Consider the following 18,003-nt stretch of genomic DNA (forward strand, 5'->3'; position numbering starts at 1 on the left):
GGCCAGAGAGAGAGAGTGAGAACGACTCTATAGCCCAGAGAACTGAAAAGCCAGTTATTTGCCCAGCTCTAGCTGCAATTCAAACAACTTCTCTCCCCCCCTCCAAGAAATATTAACATTTAACGTGATCACGGAAGCCCCTTTCTTTGGATTTCAGTTGTAACAGCCTTCGTGCTGACGTGCTGTGCAATATAAGCCTCATCTTTCCTTAGGCTCCACTTTCATGCCCTTAGTGGCTTCTGCCTCCATCTTATGCTTTGTGACTTTAACAATGCGCCCCTCCCCCCGCCGCCCCCATTGCATGTCTTTTCCTTTAGTACATATTGCATTAGCCAGAACTTTCCCTGTATTTTCAGGCATGGAAACCAGCCGGCGTTTGAGGTGATACGATCCTATTCAAGTGAGTATACTTTTTTACAAAGCTCTATAGGTATCTGGAAGAATCTTGTGTATTGGAGCATGAGTCTTTGCTGCTTTTACAGATCCAGACTAACACGGCTACCCCTCTGATACTTGGAAGAATCTTGTAGTTATTAAGTGCTGAGAGAGTTTTCCAGGCTGCAGTTTTTGCAAGGATACCAATTTGTGTCTTTTTTTTCATGACAGTGTCCTGCAGTGCAGAGAATTAAATTCCTGTCTCAAAGAATAATACATTACAATTGGGAAAGTGTGGAAGGCCTAACTGACAGAACTAGAAGGCTGAGGGCTTGGCTACACTTACAAATTTGCAGCGCTGCAGCAGGGTGTGAAAACACACCCTCTCCAGCGCTGCAAATTGCGGTGCTGCAAAGCGCCAGTGTAGTCAAAGCCCCAGCGCTGGGAGCGCGGCTCCCAGCGCTGTCCGTTATTCCCCACAGGGAGGTGGAGTACGGACAGCGCTGGGAGAGCTCTCTCCCAGCGCTGGTGCTTTGACTACACTTAGCGCTTCAAAGCGCTGCCGTGGCAGCGCTTTGAAGTGTAAGTGTAGCCAAAGCCTCAGATTTTCAAAGTAGACTTAGGTGCCCACTTGGTATTTGGGTACCTAATTCCCCTAAGCTCCTTTAAAATCCCAGCCTAAATATTTAGTGTCACATAGAATCTGTATCATGAAATGTAACAACATATTGGCTTAGGCTACAGGGTCCCTGCTCTTCTGAGGAGAAACTTAAACTGCCCCTGAAAATGACAGAGAGAAGGGGGGAAACACTTGAACCCAAATTGATACAAATGACTCATATATCCTTGCCCTGTCACTGCTTCCTGCGGCACATTTGGTTACAAGCTGACCTTTTGATTTCATCCTAAACTGAGCTGCTGATTGGGTCGGTATTAAAGGTCATCGTAAACAAAGAAGGTGCCGGAAGCTAAGCTTGCCGAGGCCCTGGCTTCCCGCTGCTGTCGATCTAAGTACTTCAATCATCCTGAGTGCAGTAATATCACAGCACCGAACAAAGGCACCATCACTTGGGCCCTTGTTCCTTTGAGTCGCCTCAAGGGGACTTTCATTTTGAGCTTTTCTTTCCTCTCCGGCTGCCCCTTCTTTCTTTTTCCCCTTCCTTTGTCTGTCTTTCTTTACATTTTCTATTCTCTCTCTTTTTTAATTTTAATGCTTTCCCCCTCGTCTCTTCATTTCTCTTCCTATGCCATCTTCTGCTGCTACCTCCCCTCCCCTGCTGTGCCGGTTTGAGTTTTGGGAAAGCTAATCTGCAAGAAACAAGTGTTATGCCTGGCTCTGAAAGGAGCAAGATTTGTGCAAATGAGTTACACGGTCTTGAGCTGACTATTGAGAAAACTCTGTCTTCGGGTTCTTGAGGCTGTTTCCTAGCAACTGAGGACCACGGATCTCTAGGGAGAGTGTTGTCACACTGAGAGAGGGGAATGTTTCTTGGGTAACATGAGCCAATCCGACGGAGCGCATAGGACGGAGACCTTGGAATGTGACTGGTGTTCTAATGGCCACTATTTAAACAAGCAGAGCACTATGGGATTGTACTGCTGAGGAGATGGGCCCGCTGCATTTTGAACCAATTGCATTTCGAAGCTAGATACGGTGAATTGTAGTAATCCAGCCTAGAGAGCATCATGGCCAAGTCCGTGTTGGACAGGATGTGGTGCAGTCTTTCTGGCCAGCTGCAGCTGGAAGATAACATCTTTTGCAGTGGTTGTCATTAGAGTATCTAGGAGCAATGAGGAGTCCAGAAGGGTGTAGAGGCTGCGAAGTGACATGAGGATCTGAGCAGCAAGGCTCCTGCCACAGAGCGAGACACTACGGTGGGAGTTGGATTTTCAAAGCATTTCCTTCTCTCTGCCTACAATGTCTCTATCTTGCTGCCTTAAGCAACTGTTTTACATCCAGGTGCTGACCTCTGATAGCTGAAAGATGGTGCTGCTAGCTCACAATGTAAATGAAACAGATCTGGGTGTCACCCATGTATTGCTGGCATTTGACTTGATGTCTCAGTTTTCCCCAGCAGCGAGGTGCTGTGACTGTCTGGGATGGGGGAAAACATGACGGAGTGCTCTGGTGGCAGAAGAGCAGTTGTCCAGCAGTACTGTCTGGGAACAGCCTGGAATGAATGGATTTGGGTCATCACAGCAGATGTCCATTGACTCCTCCAGTATCTTTAAAATGGGACAATGCTAAATCATGATCAACAGCAACAAATGCTGTGGAGAGCTCCGGTAATAGGCGCTGTGGGTATCCTGCCTCTGATGATCCATCGGTCCAAGGAGTGCTGTTTCTGTTGCACAATGGGATGTATTCCCAGCCGCAGAAGGATTAAACCAGCATAGAGAGAGTCCAGCGGCTATAGTACCTGCCTGGGATTTGGGAGCCCTGGATTCAGTTCCTTCTTCTGCCACAAATTCCCTATATGAGCTAGGGCAAGTTGCTTAGTATTTATGTGCCTCAGTTTCCCCATCTGTATTATGTGGGGATAACAGCAATTTTCAGCCTCACTTGACTACTACAGTGAGGGGGGCCAGAGAAGTCCCTAATACAGATAGCTAGAATGGGGAAGAGGTTTTTATGGTGTGAAGAGAAATTAATTAATTTAAAGATGAACAAAAGTGGGTTGCAGCAACTTACATTTAATAATACTTTGCCTTTCTGCAGCCCTTCATCCCTGGAGGAGAGTGAGAATTATTAAGCAGTGATGGGCCAAACAATCTAAGAAATCTTTATTTTAACAACGTCTAGGACAATGACAGATGCAACCAAACCTCAGGAGAAGTTGCTATTGGAGCATCTAGGACAGTGGTTCTCAAACCTCTGTAGTGGTGACCCCTTTCACACAGCAAGTCTGAGTGCGACCCCCCCCCTTATAAATTAAAAACATTTAACACTATTATAAATGCTGGCGGTGAAGCAGGGTTTGGGGTGGAAGCTGACAGCTTGTGACCCCCCCCCCCGCAGCTCATAACCTCATGACTCCTCTGATCTAGGAGAACCCATTGCTATAGTTTTTAGGGAGTGGAAGTCTATAAAAAAGAACTGCTAGCAGCTTGGGGATGGAAACTCATGCAAATTTGGATAAAATGTCAGATAACTTGCAGGGGGACTAGGGACCAGCCTAGCTATTAGGACTGGAGCTTTATCTAACACGTATTTTTTTGCAATGGCCTGTTCCTGTTGCTTGTAGACACAATAGGTTTCTATAGTCATTTCCTTCCCTGCCCCACCCTATGTTTTTTAGGAAGGTAATTGAAAAAGTTCTGGATTTCGTAGTCTGCAAATATCTGGAAATCCTTTGCATTTGACTGCTCTGTGCTCAGTTTGAAAACGTGTCTCCTGCTGCCATAACCTTGAACATCTGATTTTATTTTCCACGCCAGTTGCAATGACAAGACAAGATCAAATTAAATTGCCAGACAACATCCCAGTAACAAGGTAGGTGACAAAATAAGATACAGTATTTCAGCCAAAGTTTGGACCAGGGTCCACCCAAACTTTAAGAAAATTGAGGATTTGGGTCCACATCTGGATCTGAGCTCTCTGGCTTGGCCTGTATTTAATTTACTGCTTATCCTTTCATAATGTTCTAAATCCTCCTGATATCTGCGTTCCAACTGCTTTTATAGCATCCACTAGCATGAATCCTTAAAACCAAGCCAGGGAAATGAACTGTCATGGTGGGTGAAAGGCAAGTAGTGCAGGAGGTCCTTCATTTTAACCATTTTGACACTGTGAAGCCCAAGCAAACTGATATGGAAAATATATGGCAGAATATTATGGCTCGAATATATATTTGTTTATCCAAATCCCATCCCAGGTACCCCAATTCCCATTTCTTAGTCCTCAAAATGTCTCCTTTTGCACAGCACCACCAGGAAAATCTCTGTGAAGCATGGGGATTGTTCAGCCCATTGGTTGGGGACCATTGTAATATCCAATATTTACTATGGTGTGTTTAGAACTGGGATTTTAGCTGCTTTCCAGTGTGAATGGCTTGTATTCCAGGTATAGACCTATACCGCGGGAGAAAGAGCATTTGCCAGAATCTGTTACATTAATACATTTCTCTCGTTCAGGAAAAGCAGTGAGCGACTGCAGGCCACAGGTATTGATGGTAGGTATTTATACAAAAGTATCCATTTCTTTACACCTTTTGTTATCTGCCCTGGGTGGGTTGTTACTCCAATACAAAGTTAGTACATGGGAATATTACAAATCTTTGCCTGTTTATATTGGCAAATGGAACATATATGGTAAGAGATCCCTGATTGCTATATACGCCTACAAAGCTCACAGAAACTAAGCCTGGGAGAGGATGTTCCATTCTCATTTATGGTCATCCATTTTGAATTCTGAATGGTGCATTATGGGGACAGGGGTTACCTTGGAAGTAAGTTAGCTAACACTACAACCTACTTCTATAATAATACCTAATGCACAAACATTTGTAGAACTATACAGACAAACTCAACGAACCTTCATGACGCCCCGTGTAACTTGTTACCCTTTGCATGATGGAATTTTGCCTACATTCTCTGTCCATTTTTATCCTGTTTAAACCCTTTACCTATGTGACTTTCTCTCCAGCACCTCTCTCAGTCCCTTTGAAAACTCTATTTTTAGTTCTCCTCTTCTCTTTTCCTTTGAGACTAAGACCAACCTCCTGAGTCTTTCCACAACTTTGCAGATTCTTCAGACCTGGTCTTTGTTGCCCTACGCCGCGCTCTCCCTGAAGCAGTGGCCGTCTTGCTGGGGTGCGGTAGCCAGCTCTGCACACACTATTCCAGCTTTAATTTTCGGAGTGCCCATTGCTGGAGCATGTGGGCAGGTGACCTGGATTTGCAAAGAAGCGGTGACCTGGATTTATCTCCCAGTAATTTAAACTGGAGTTTTGGGTGCTCAATGCTTCTGAGAATCGGGCCCTAAATGTGGTATTAAGTGAAATCCCTCTTCCCCACAATATTCAGTACAAACAGCTACCATCCCTGTCCTGCTGTGATACAATATTCTACCTAGTCACTGGTGAACAAGGAGTTAATCCCAGCTCAGTTTTACCCTCTCCTCTTGCTTAGCTAAGGACTAGAGAAGGGGCTGCTTGTGAGAATGTGATGGGGAAAATGCCCTTTTGAAGATCAGGCTTCTCATCCAATGGCCCTAAGACTGGGTTAAACTGCAATCTGGGGACTTTTTCCTATTGACTTTCTGCTTATATTCATTTACTATCCTCCCTTCCCTTGCTACAAACCCTGTTCCTTTGGGGGAAAGATCTTGCTGATTGCAAATGCAGAGCCCTTCCAACCGCTTAAACATCCCAATAATAATAGATAACTCAGTGATGGACCATAGCTTTCCCTAAAACATGTGTCTTGCACCCCACCCTGGTTTGATCTGCAAACCTGGGCTCTGTTGAAATACCAGAGAGGAGAGAGTTTTCACATCTTTGGCCCCCTGTATAGCTAGGGATTGTTCTCCAAAGCACCTTGCCTGCCAGGGAGACAGAGTCCCTAAGGGTTCTGTCCAAGTTTTTGAGCACCTTTCTAGGTAGTATGTGAGGGCCTCACAAATATTTAATGAATGTCTCCCCAGACCCCGTACTGCAGTCTGTCTGTCTGTTGTTATGCTCGCTTTACAGAACGGGAACTGGGACACCAAGATTAAGTGGCTCCCTCAAGCTCACAGAGGAAGTCTGTGGCTGAGCTGAGAATTGAAACGAGCTGTGCTGAGTCTCAGACCTGGACCACAGCACCACCCTCTCTGTCCAGCAGTGGAGTTTAGCAAGTGTCTTCTAGAGTGTCTTGGATTCTAGTCTCTGCTACTATAGCTTGCTGCCTGGTGTTTCTGTTTTTTCTACAGTACTGCACTGAGCTGATGGTGTTGGTGATTCTTCCTCTCTCACCCCCAAATCTATTTCCTCATTAGTGACCTTAGTGGCTCTTCCCGTTAGAGCATTTTCTGCAGATTGGTCCCTTGTGCCACAATTCATTATTTTCCCCTTTCTTTTTATACTGAGCTCTATTTCATAGAATATCAGGGTTGGAAGGGACCTCAGGAGGTCATCTAGTCCAACCCTCTGCTCAGAGCAGGACCAATCCCCAGACAGATTTTTGCCCTACATCCCTAAATGGCCCCCTCAAGGATTGAACTCACAACCCTGGGTTTAGCAGGCCAATGCTCAAACCACTGAGCTATCCCTCCCCGCTGTGTTTCAGATCTGGTGGCTCAATCGCCTCTGAATCGGATTTCATAGCCCCTGTAATTGCTAGCTAGCAAATCATGGCTAACATACAATGTCAACATGTGCTCTCTTCTAGGTGACAGTGCTGAGCCCAGATATCAAAATTTCATGAGAGGTAAACATTACGACTGCAACATAATTCAATTAGGCTAAGAACACAGCGGACAAAATTCAGCCTGCAAGTATAAGTAACTCCCATTGAAGTCAATAGAACTTGCACCCACTTATGCTAGGACTGGATCTACTCCTCTATTTAAAATAATAGTGGGAAAATGAAAAGCTGTGATCCCTGCTTTAATGTATGTGGGTGTTTCTGCATATTAGATGGAAGGTCACCAGCCTTTGGAAGCAACATCACATTTTTGTTCCTGTCTTTTCTCTGAGTGGAAAATCTGTTAGTATACGGGCTGGCTTCCCCTGGAGTTTCTAATCACACCCTGTCTGTATTCAGCTGTGTCAGGATATTTCTTAGGCTAAAAGATGTTCCCCAGCTGTAAAATGGAGGTCAGAATGCTGCCTTTCTCCTATTTAGATTCTAAGAGCGGCAGGGACAGTCTCTTAGTAGCATCCATAGCACAACAAGGTTCTAATCTCAGTTGGGTCCTCTGGATGGTACCGTAATACAAATAATTAATAATAATAATAGAGGTAGCAGGAAGAAGGCATCTCCTGCCATCCGAATTCCCTTCATTAGTATTTTATTCTTTAATGCGTAGGAATATAGTAATTATTCTGGTCTTGAGGTCTCCAGTAGCACAGCTCTGTAAAGGACATTTTATCTTTGGAGGAAGATAGGGGTGATCGGGGCACTAGCCCATTGTGATGCAATGACAGAGCGAAGCGACCATCACAAAGGCCACAGATGATGTTAAAGCCCAAATAATGGCATTGCTCAGTCTGTTTTTTATAGAGGAGCTCGTCAAATCCTTTTGTTTAACTATTCATGCCCCTTGACCAGGCCTCATTGTCCTTTAGGACAGTGGCGGTCAGCCTTTCCAGACTACCGTACCCCTTTCAGGGGTTTGATTGGTCTTGCGTACCCCAAGTTTCACCTCACTTAAAAACCACTCGCTTACAAAATCAGACATAAAAATACAGAAGTGTCACAGTGCACTAGTACTGAAAACTTGCGGACGTTTTCCTTTTTACCGTATAATTATAAAATAAATCAATTGGAATATAAATATTGTACGTACATTTTCCGTGTATACTACATAGAGCCATATAAACAAGTCATTGTATGAAATTTTAGTTTGTACTGACTTCACTTGTGCCTTTTATGTAGCCTGTTGTAAAACTAGGCAAATATCTAGATGAGTTGATGTACCCCCTTGAACACCTCTGCATACCCCCACGGGTACGCGTACCTCTGGTTGAGAACTGCTGCTTTAGGATAACTTAGACTATATGCTAAATTACTCTTTATCTAAAACAAAGCCCCTTAAATTCTCTCCCTGGGCCCTTACGATCCGTCTACACTGAATAAAACTCCCATGGCTGGCCCGCGTCAGCGGCCTCGGGCTGGTGGGACTCGGGATGCGGAGCTATAAAATTGCTGTGTAGATGTTCAAGCTTGGGCTGGGATCCTCCTGCCTCGCAGGGTCTTAGAGCCCAGGCTCCAGCCCAAGTTTTACAGCGCTGCAGCCTGAGCCCCACGAGCCCAAGGCAGCTGACGAGGATCAGCTGTGGGTGTTTTATTTCCATGTAGACATACCCATAGGGTCCAGTCCTGATCCCATGGAAGTCAATGGCAAAACTTGCATTAAATTCATGTTTAGTTCAGCGGTGTCAGGCTGGATGCGGCTTGCTCAATATTTTGAGCCTGCTCACATGCCTCTCTTGAGGTGTCTGAGCTGCAGGCTCGCAAGTGACATGGCTGATGCCTTTTGGTCAGTGCACGTTGAAGTTTCTGGGCAGTGCATTAGAAAGCAGCAGGGTGAGGCATGCAGAGGAGAAGGTGTTGCAGGCTGGGGCATGGGGAGGGGACGGGGAACACCAAGACAAGACAACAGGAAGGTGAGACTGGTGCAGTCTGCCCAACAGTCCATTGGGGGGAGAAGTGTTAATTTTTCCGTGGCAAGAGATACACAGATCCAGTAAAAAAACGAGTGAGAAAGGGAAGATCTGGAATGCTTGTCTGAAGGGAAACAATTGCCTACAGATGCTCCTGGAGAATCTAACCTGGGCCTGTGTGTTTCTAAGTGCATAGACCTTTTCTGGATCAGTTTTGTGACTTTATTTTGATTTTGCGCTGTGAGAAATGTCCCTGAGACTGCGCTAATGGCAAATGATTTGTGCTTGCAGAAGACAACCAGGAATTGGATGCTACCTATGTGTAAGTCAATCTTTCTCTCATCCACCAGTACATTGAATCTAATCTCTTCAGTCTCCCTTGCTAATGGTAGCTTTGAATTGTAGGATGTTACAGTGGGTTTAGTTCATCTTCTTAAAGAGGAAATTAAATTCCAAAGATTTGGGTTCCAAAGCAGAGCTTTGAAGATCATGACTTTCATGCTGTTTCATTATTCAGATTGTGCATAGCTCTGTTAATTTCACACTCTCTATAAGACCTTGCAATGGACCATGTTACTGTGAGCCATTGTTTCCGCTGTGAATAGTAACTTGTTGCTATTGCGGTTACTCTCAGCAGAACATGCAAGATCTCAGGATGGAAATGAAAAATCTGTCCTATGTGCTTCTGAATTGGTCATGAATAACCTATGGGAAGCCAGGTGCTAAGCAGGATACATGCACAGAGAAGGTGTTCCATGTCCAAGTTCTGCAGTTGTACATAACTCGTATTGAATATGACTTCCATTGTGTCATATTAGCCTGTAGTACAGCTCACACCTACACATCTCATAGTCTGTGTAGTATTAGAACCATGAGGAATACAATAGGCTTGTTTCAAGAATATTGGACAAGGAGCCAATCACAAGAAACGTACTCATTCCAGATGCAACCAAGATACAGTGCAATACATACAGAAAATCAAATACTGTACTTCACCTTCACAAAGATATTTACATCCTTGCATGGAGCCACTACTGTAGAATCTACCTATTAGATTATTCACAGAAATGGACAGCGGTATTGATGTGGGTCCCAGAAATCTCATTTCAAAGAAATAGCTTTGGGAGGCCTCTCTGGAAGTTTTGTATTTGGTTTACTCAGTTACAGAAGTGTATTGCCCAGGAGATGAGGCAGCTTGTGATAGCTGTGGCAACTTTAATGAAAGTTTACGATTCTGGGAAGAGAAGGCTCTGTGGCTCTTTCTGATTGATTTGAGGCCATGGGGTGGCTGGGAAATTGGGGTCCCACGCATGAGTAAGGTGAGTGGGATTTTGCCCCAAGTGCCATCTCAAAGGCAGAAAATATCTAAGACTGAGATGTTTTATCTTTTCCAGCAACCCTATAGCTACAGATTACTACAACTGTGCGAAGTTCTTGAGACCACCAAATGGTATGTTCACAGGACAGACAAATGAATGGCTGTTTATTCAATCCACTTGTGGAAGATAAAACCCGTGAAGTATTTCCAGCCAGCCAGGTTGTAGTGTGGGTTTGGGATGAGCTGGAAACAGACAGTTTTCTTCTTTTATCTTTCTCCTTTGTTACAGTATGGTTTGATGCAATTTTAATTAAGGAATGGACGTGGGCAGCAAGGGGTTAAAAGTTATTGTGTCGGGGGGGAATCCAAAAGGAGGGTGCTACAGAGCGGCAAAACCACTGAAAAGCTGTGCTACGCTTCAGGGCTATGGTCGGGTGCCTTACTTCACTGCAAATCAGCTGGTTTATTTTCATTAAGCCCTGGTTGGCTTCAGGCCAGTGGCAGAGCATTGCCTAAAGCTGCATGTAGTCCAGAAGGTTCAAAGGGGATGCTAGGTAATAATTGGAGATATACCAATCTCCTAGAACTGGAAGGGACATCGAGTCCAGCCCCCTGCTTTCACTAGCAGGACCAATTTTTGCCCCAGATCCTGGGTGGCCTACTCAAGGATTGAACTCACAACCCTGGGTTTAGCAGGCTAATGCTCCAACCACTGAGCTATCCCTCCCCCCTGCTACCCCTGCCTCACAGCAGCACCATCAAGTACTTGACTCAGTGGCATACAGTAGGTGGTGCAAACAAGATCAGCCCCAAGCAAATCAGGAAAGTGCTTCGGGCATGGCTGTCGTATACCAAGCACCTTACATTTACAGTGGAATTCCCTGAGGTTTAACATTCACGGTGGAATTCCCTGAGGCAGCTGGCTGTCCCAGGAAAAGAATGCGAAGTGCCACAGGTCTTAAATCTCAAATGGTCACTTTGTTTTTCAAACCATACAATATTCTGTGTTCTCATAACTTGAGTCTAGGTACGAAAGGTGCATCCACCTAGGCCCTGACGCCACACACACTTATAGATGTGCTTACCTGTATGCACTGGGAGGGAATAATCCCATATGGCTACCAGAGGTGACTCAAGCTACTCCCGAAAGTAAACGCTTGCAGGACCTGGACCTGGGGGCTGATCCTGCAGCTGCCACGGCAGTAAGTGGGCCTGCTCATGTGAATGAGGGATGCAGGACGGTGCCCCAGATCTCTACTACTAGGAACACTAATCAGTGTTAAATACAGAACAGATGAGGTAGCGAGGCTGGAAGCAATGTTTAGAGAGACGTTGACTTTAACGGGGTTCTATGCAGGCCCAGCTAAACCCATTGCAGAATTGAAAGCTCTTCAGGGCAGAGGTTGTCTCTTTGTTGTATGTTTGTCCAGTGCCATGAACAATGAAGCTCTGACCTCTAGGCAATACCATAATACAAACAATAAAAAATAATCATAATAATTAGGGTCCTGGTTTGTCTAGGGTCTTTCATGAAAACTCTGTCCCAAATTGCTTCTGCAAAACTAAATCCTGTAACACACTTAGAGTTAAACAAGTTGTAACAGAAAGAGGTGTTTAATACACTGTTCTTAAAAGTACAAAAAAAGAGGGTAACTAATTTAAGTCTGTCACCAGAAGACGGATGTGGTATAAAGACCTTTAAAAAAACATCGCTGACTTATTTGTTTAATTATTATTCTTTTATATTGTGGCAGTTACCACAGGACTTAATGGAGATCAGGACTCCATTCTGCCCGATGCTATACATATGCATACTAACTGGCAGTCTTTCTCCCCAAAGCTTGCAATCCAAGCAATGCCTTAAATTATTTTGTTTTTCTATTTTATAAAACTAGTGCTTGAGGACTGTGTGAAAATTTTGGGCAGGAGAAGACTCTCAAAAAACCCAGTGCAGATGTTGCATGTGTGAAATTCTGTGAAATGGCCATTTTGATATCCCAAAGTGTGCAAAACTTATCTGAAATTGTATCGGATTCCGACACCATTTTTGGATAATCCATTTTTTTTTGTCCAAAAGAAATTTCAAAACGTTGTCTGTTTTCCACTCAGATGGTCTTATTTTTGAGGGGGGGAAAAAAGAAGAAAAATATTCTTGGCGTGGGTTGTCTTTTTTTTTGGTGGCAAAAATGTAACTATTTGAGGGGGGGAATTCAAAACTAAATGGGAAAATCCTGAGTTTTGAGTGGTACAGAGACGAGTGGTACTTTTGTGTTGTGACTACAGCATCAACTGACTTTATTAGCCTAGCACTTAGATTTTGTGCCATGGGAGGGGTTAAAGCAAGATGGAAAGTGATTGGCATGTCTATTTGCATGAATGAATATCTGCAGAATCTTCCTAACTTTGATGTGGCGACCACATCAACTGTTCAGGTTTCAGTTACATTTTCTGCATCTGTGGATGTACATTTCAGATAGTAAACTACAGGCAGTTGCTCGTGTGGTTTAACTGCCCATGAACATCATGGTTGCTTTTTAAACGGATTCTAATTATAAATATTATTAAATGCCTGCACTTGAGCCTTTCTCTCAGCCAATAGTCTCTCTCAGCTTTGGTGCTAGTCTGAAGATAAATAGTGAATGTGGGCTGAGAGGCAATGGGAAGCTACTCATCAAATGGAACAGATTCTTCAAAGCACCCATTCAGCAAACCACATACAGAGCAGACTAATTTTAGTACATAAGGACTAGGGCCAGCTTGTGATCTCTCTTACATGGTGTAAATCCAGAGTAGCTTCCTGGAGTTCCATGCTGAAATTGGAATCAGGCCCATAAGATGTACCTGTTCATTCAAAAGCAATCTTCCCAGCTGGCTGTGTGATTGTAATGGCTTACTATTTGTATTCCAGTGGTGTCTGAGGGTATTATTTGGGGTTTTTAGAACCCAAAACAGTGGTAGCTTAATTATTTTATTTTAGGCGGTGTTAGGGATAAATTAATTGGAATATAGCAATTTTGTTTGATAATGATTAATATAAGTAAAGCAATGGGGCTATATAGTTGTCACTGAGGCCATAGCTGCAAGACAGGGGTGTTTCTCAAGTATCACTGAGGGGTTAATTTGGCCTGCAAAACCTTCATTACTGGTCATGATGTGTGAGATGGAAAGAACCCAGCTTGATTCTCAGATTCCAGAGTGAGTTTGCAGGGCTGGTATTTAGAAAAAACGTCTTTTAAAACCAGCAGGATGTGTCCATTTGATCTGGAAGCCACTGACTGACAGTAAACACAGACACCTCCCAACATCATTATTTTTTTGAGAGACCAGTTTCAGAGTAGGCGGCATTTCAGGGATGTGTAACAGACTTTAAATGTGTAGATTGCCAATTCAAATCCTGCCCAGGCTGGTAATGACGGAAACTTATTCTCTAATGGTTCATTGGTGATAGTCTCCATCCAATTCACTGTGAAGCTGTGTCCTTGTCCCAAGAAAACCACCACAGCTGGCACCTTTGTTATCAGTCTCAGCAGAGAGGCCAAGGAGTGATTTAGCCATGGAAAATGAAGAATCCTTTCACCCCAGAAATGATCTTTATCTGGTTAGGTAGAGCAGTGCACAGCAGATGCAGGTTTCTCCACTGCCCGGCTGCCATGTGGGCTCAGTAGGTAACACTGGTTTCAAGGGCTGCCAACTGGCACATTTGGGCTTGTCTATACATACAGTTCAGACAACTTTAACTATACTAGTATCATTAAAGCAATACAGCTTCCTAGTGTGGATACAGTATAAAAGGGCTTATACTGGGTTAGCTTATTTCCCGTGCAGGAAAGGGAACATACTATGTCAGTGTAAGGCACTGTTATATTGGTATAACTGCATATACTCGAGAGGTTGCACTGGTAATAAGTATTTTGGTGAATAGTCACACCCTTGAACAACATACCAGTGAAACATTTCAGTGTAGATCAGGCCTCTGATCAGCTTTTAGCTCACAAGGAGGAAAAAACCCTGCACTTACAACTGTACGATTGGAGTGTGAGCCTGAGGACTTTTTACTCCTGCTTGTAGGTTCTGATGTAAATCATAGAGGTTTTGGTTGTTTACCAGAACTGCACTGAGCTAATACAGGCTGGTTGTTCCTATTGTTACCCTACTATGCAGGATTAATAACCCCAGTTTAATTTTTTACTCCTAGTTATACAGGACAATCTATTTGAGGTTGCAGTAGGGCATCAATTCCTAACCTCTATATCATGCAGCAGACGCTCCCAGCCTCTCTACCCATGAAAGCTTATGCCCAAATAAATCTGTTAGTCTTTAAGGTGCCACTGGACTCCTTGTTGTTTTTGTGGATACAGACTAACACGGCTTCCCCCTGATAATCTCTAAACACTGTCATGGATACCCAGTCTTGCTCTCCTTGAAGCCAACTGCAAAACTCTAGTTGATTTCAATGCAGGATCCGATCCCATGTTAACATGTTGAAGTGATTATACTAACAGTGAACATGACTCCAGTTCTAGCAGAGTCTTTTACAGTGACCTTTCTGCTAACTTTCTTAAGCAGTGCACTTGTTCCTCTGTGGTAAACACTGCTTCTCCACAGGCAGATGGTGCTAAGACTTAGTGTTGTACACAGAGCCACATGCAGAGAGCTCTCACCATCATTCACCTTCCTTTTTATCTCGTACAGAAAAGGAAGAGGATTCCTGTTCCTATCAAAATGTTGTGATTGGGGCATCCAATAGCGCTGAGTCTGGTAAGTGTCAGTTTTTGGGGGACGATTACTATGTGTATTGCAGTAGTGCTGAGATGCCCCACTCATGGAGCCCAGCCCCCAATCACTTCGCTTAAAGCTTTACTCACCTAGACCTTTCTCCTCAAATGAGCTCCATGTAGGTAGTTCCCTGTGCCTGCATGGAATCCAGCTGAAGTCACTGGGGCTCTGCACAGTTTGTTGTAGCATTGGTTTCAGTGAAGAAGAGGGGGAATTCTGCTTAGAGATTATGAACTTCTGAGAACTTTTATCTCTAGGATATTTTTTCAAAATTGTGGATTAATTTTGGCTTTTGATATTATATGCTGTGTTGATAACATCTCAGAATCTGGTCACAACTAGCTTTATGCTGAAGGATTACATTGGGTATCCTGTTTTAATGGGCAGCAGTAGTATCAGTAGGCAGGTCTAACCCATGCCTGGAAAAAAAACAAACCACACACTAAACTGGGAAGTAGATGAGATGGCGATGACCAGACATGGGAGTGGAGTTGCTCCACATTAAAATGCACAAGCCCACAGGTCTGACTGGAAACTCAGCCTTGTCCAAATGCTTATGTTTTTAGAGGGTGGAAGTGAGACATTTCAAAGAACAGTTCCACATTCTTAGTCCACTTGTTTCCATTGCTCTGTGCACACTTTTCTTGCTCACAGATGACGTGGAGGACTATGAGAATAGCGTCTCTATAAAGATATGGCAACAATCAAATATATCAGGTATGTTCTGAAAACTATCGTTATTGAATATTTTTACGGTAGCACCCCCAAGCCTCAGTTAGGATTGGGGTCCCATTCTGCGAGCTGCAGATGAAGACATGACCCCTCAAGAGATTTTCCTTGTACTTTTCCTGTACAGTCATGATAATAGAAACATTTAAAAAACTAGTTGCACATTGTTGCATATCTTAGCAACGATTTTGAGTACTAGCTTGGAATCTTTATGTGCTTCTTGCCTTTCTGATATTTAAGGGAGCACAGACAGAGTTGGAAGGCCTACAGTTTGACTGAGGTGCCCTGGCAGGCCCTTACAAAAAACTGTCTCTTCTCTTATTTCAAACCTTCTCAGTTTTTAACCCTCCAAGATGCAAACTCCGCCTTGCTTTTGGAGCCCTAAGACCAGGAAACAAACAAGCAACCGTATCTTTGTATCTTATGTCCCTGGAGTATGAAGTTCCCTGATGGGCCAGCAGTAATGATGTCAGCATAAAAGCCTTGGTTAGGTTAACTTTTTAAAACAGAGGTTCAATTGGATCTGTAGCTTCCCATGAAGGACATTGAGACAGCTTTAGTTGTGAGATGCACTGTTGAGTGTGTTTAGGAACTTCTCATATCTGATTTGGGGGTGCTCTAGGCAAACCAAAAAGTGAGTTTTAGCCAACGAAAGCTTATGCCCAAATAAATTTGTTAGTCTCTAAGGTGCCACAAGGACTCCTTGTTTTTGCTGATACAGACTAACACGGCTGCCACTCTGAAATCTAGGCAAACTGTTTCTTGCTTTTTGTGTTTGTGCCCTGTTTATAAACCCAGTAGATTGTAATATCTGTGTGGATCTGTTATGATCTATTCTAAAAATCTACTGAAGGAACACTGCAAACTGCTGTTATGTACAGTCTTATAGACTTTCCAAGGAGCCTTGATGCTGGTATTTCTGGTACATACAGAAAAATGGCTGATATGGAAAACAGAAGCTGATATCAACATCAAGGGTTAAAAAGGTTGGCAGGGTGTTTCAGCACATTTACTGATCAGTGTTTTTAATTCCCAATAACAACTCTCTACATTTAGAAAGCCCAGATGATTATCCAGATTACGTTAACTCAGACGTTGCAGCTGTGCCAAACTAAAGGTAAAAATAGATAACATGTTTGATGCATGTTTTATAAACCCAGGGGTGGGGGCATATCTGTTCTTAGATAATGATTTGCACTCAAACTCGATTCTACTGCAAGATGGCTTTAGTCTATTTTAAAAGCAAATGTGGAAGGAGTGAATCTCTATATTGGCAGACTCTAAGAAAGCAGGGATGATGTTGCATGTATTGATGTATCCATAATGGGAGTCACAGCATGACAAGTGCTGATTACCCCTGTTACAGGAATTAACATTTTTGGATCAGCTAGCAAATATCTAGTGCCTATAAAATTATCTAGTTGATGCTACAAACCAAGTCACGGCTGTGGCAACATTAGTTATCTGATATTTGTCCTAAATTTCCAAAGCAAGTAGTCATTGTATGCCATTATAGTCCTGGTAAGACTATAGCTGAGAGGTACTAGGAGTCTGCTAGAAGTTAAAATGCATAGTTGTGGGAGCAGAACAGTTTTATCTTTAAAGATGCTCACCGTCCACATCTTAGCAGCATTTCACAGCTAGGTGTCGCTCTTTGCTTTAACAGATGCAAAATGACAGTTTTCCATGAGTGATTATTATAGAAGTGAATTCATTCAGAAAGGGGCATGGGAAATTTGTTTTACGGGTAATTAACTGAAGTTTTTCTTTTTGGGGTGTGTGAAAGTTTTTCTGAAGTACAAGACACTAGTTTGGACAAATGCAGGGGGGAAATCAGATCTACATGAAAGCAGAGAAAAAGGCTACTTGATCACATTTGCAAGCAATTCTCCATTTAACCCCCCTTCCAATGGAATTTCAAAGAGGAGGGGATTAAATTTTCATGTTTAGTGGTTGTTATGGGACTGAGCACGTTCCAATCCTTGCTCTGACAACGACTCCCTCTGTGGCCTACCACAGGTCAGCCTCTCTATGCCTCAGTTTCTCTTTGTAAAATGGAAGGTACCTACCTCACTGGCTGAGGGAAGGATTAATTAGACCTCTGTAAAGTACTGTAACTTAAAAAAATCTCTATGGAAGTCTCCTCGTGAATCTCAGGTAAGCACTTAACACCGTAAACAACACTGAATGTTATAAATCAGTGGTTCTCAACCAGGGGTTGGGGGCCCACTGGGGGGCACCAAGCTGGTTTCAAGGGGTTCGCCAAACAGGGCTGGCATTAGACTTGCTGTGGTCCAGGGCAGAAAGCTGGGGCTGAAGCCTGGGGTTCCAAGCCTGGCCACCCAGGGCTGAAGCCTGAGCAACTTAGCTTCACAGGGCTCCCTGTGGCATGTGCCCTGCTTGCTACCCCCTAATGCCGGCTCTGCCTTTTATATGCAGAAAGCCAGTTGTTGTGGCACAGGTGGGCCGTGGAGTTTTTATAGCACCTGGGGCGGGGGG

The 18,003-nt window shown here is 43.7% G+C and overlaps 1 protein-coding gene across 1 annotated transcript in view; it reads left to right on the plus strand.

Annotated features, from left to right (window-relative positions):
- The window catches only part of LAT2 (linker for activation of T cells family member 2), a 36,730-nt gene that overhangs the window by 14,483 nt on the left and 4,244 nt on the right, over window positions 1-18,003 (plus strand). Inside the window, exons 4-12 of the mRNA XM_044993452.1 lie at window positions 357-400; window positions 3,814-3,868; window positions 4,510-4,547; window positions 6,745-6,783; window positions 8,973-9,003; window positions 10,076-10,131; window positions 14,692-14,757; window positions 15,430-15,492; window positions 16,561-16,621. Coding sequence (XP_044849387.1) covers window positions 357-400; window positions 3,814-3,868; window positions 4,510-4,547; window positions 6,745-6,783; window positions 8,973-9,003; window positions 10,076-10,131; window positions 14,692-14,757; window positions 15,430-15,492; window positions 16,561-16,619 — 451 coding nt within the window. The 3' untranslated portion in view covers window positions 16,620-16,621. The remainder of the gene's footprint in view (window positions 1-356; window positions 401-3,813; window positions 3,869-4,509; window positions 4,548-6,744; window positions 6,784-8,972; window positions 9,004-10,075; window positions 10,132-14,691; window positions 14,758-15,429; window positions 15,493-16,560; window positions 16,622-18,003) is intronic.

The sequence above is a fragment of the Mauremys mutica genome, chromosome 19, assembly GCF_020497125.1.
Source record: "Mauremys mutica isolate MM-2020 ecotype Southern chromosome 19, ASM2049712v1, whole genome shotgun sequence".
Lineage (NCBI taxonomy): Eukaryota > Metazoa > Chordata > Testudines > Geoemydidae > Mauremys > Mauremys mutica.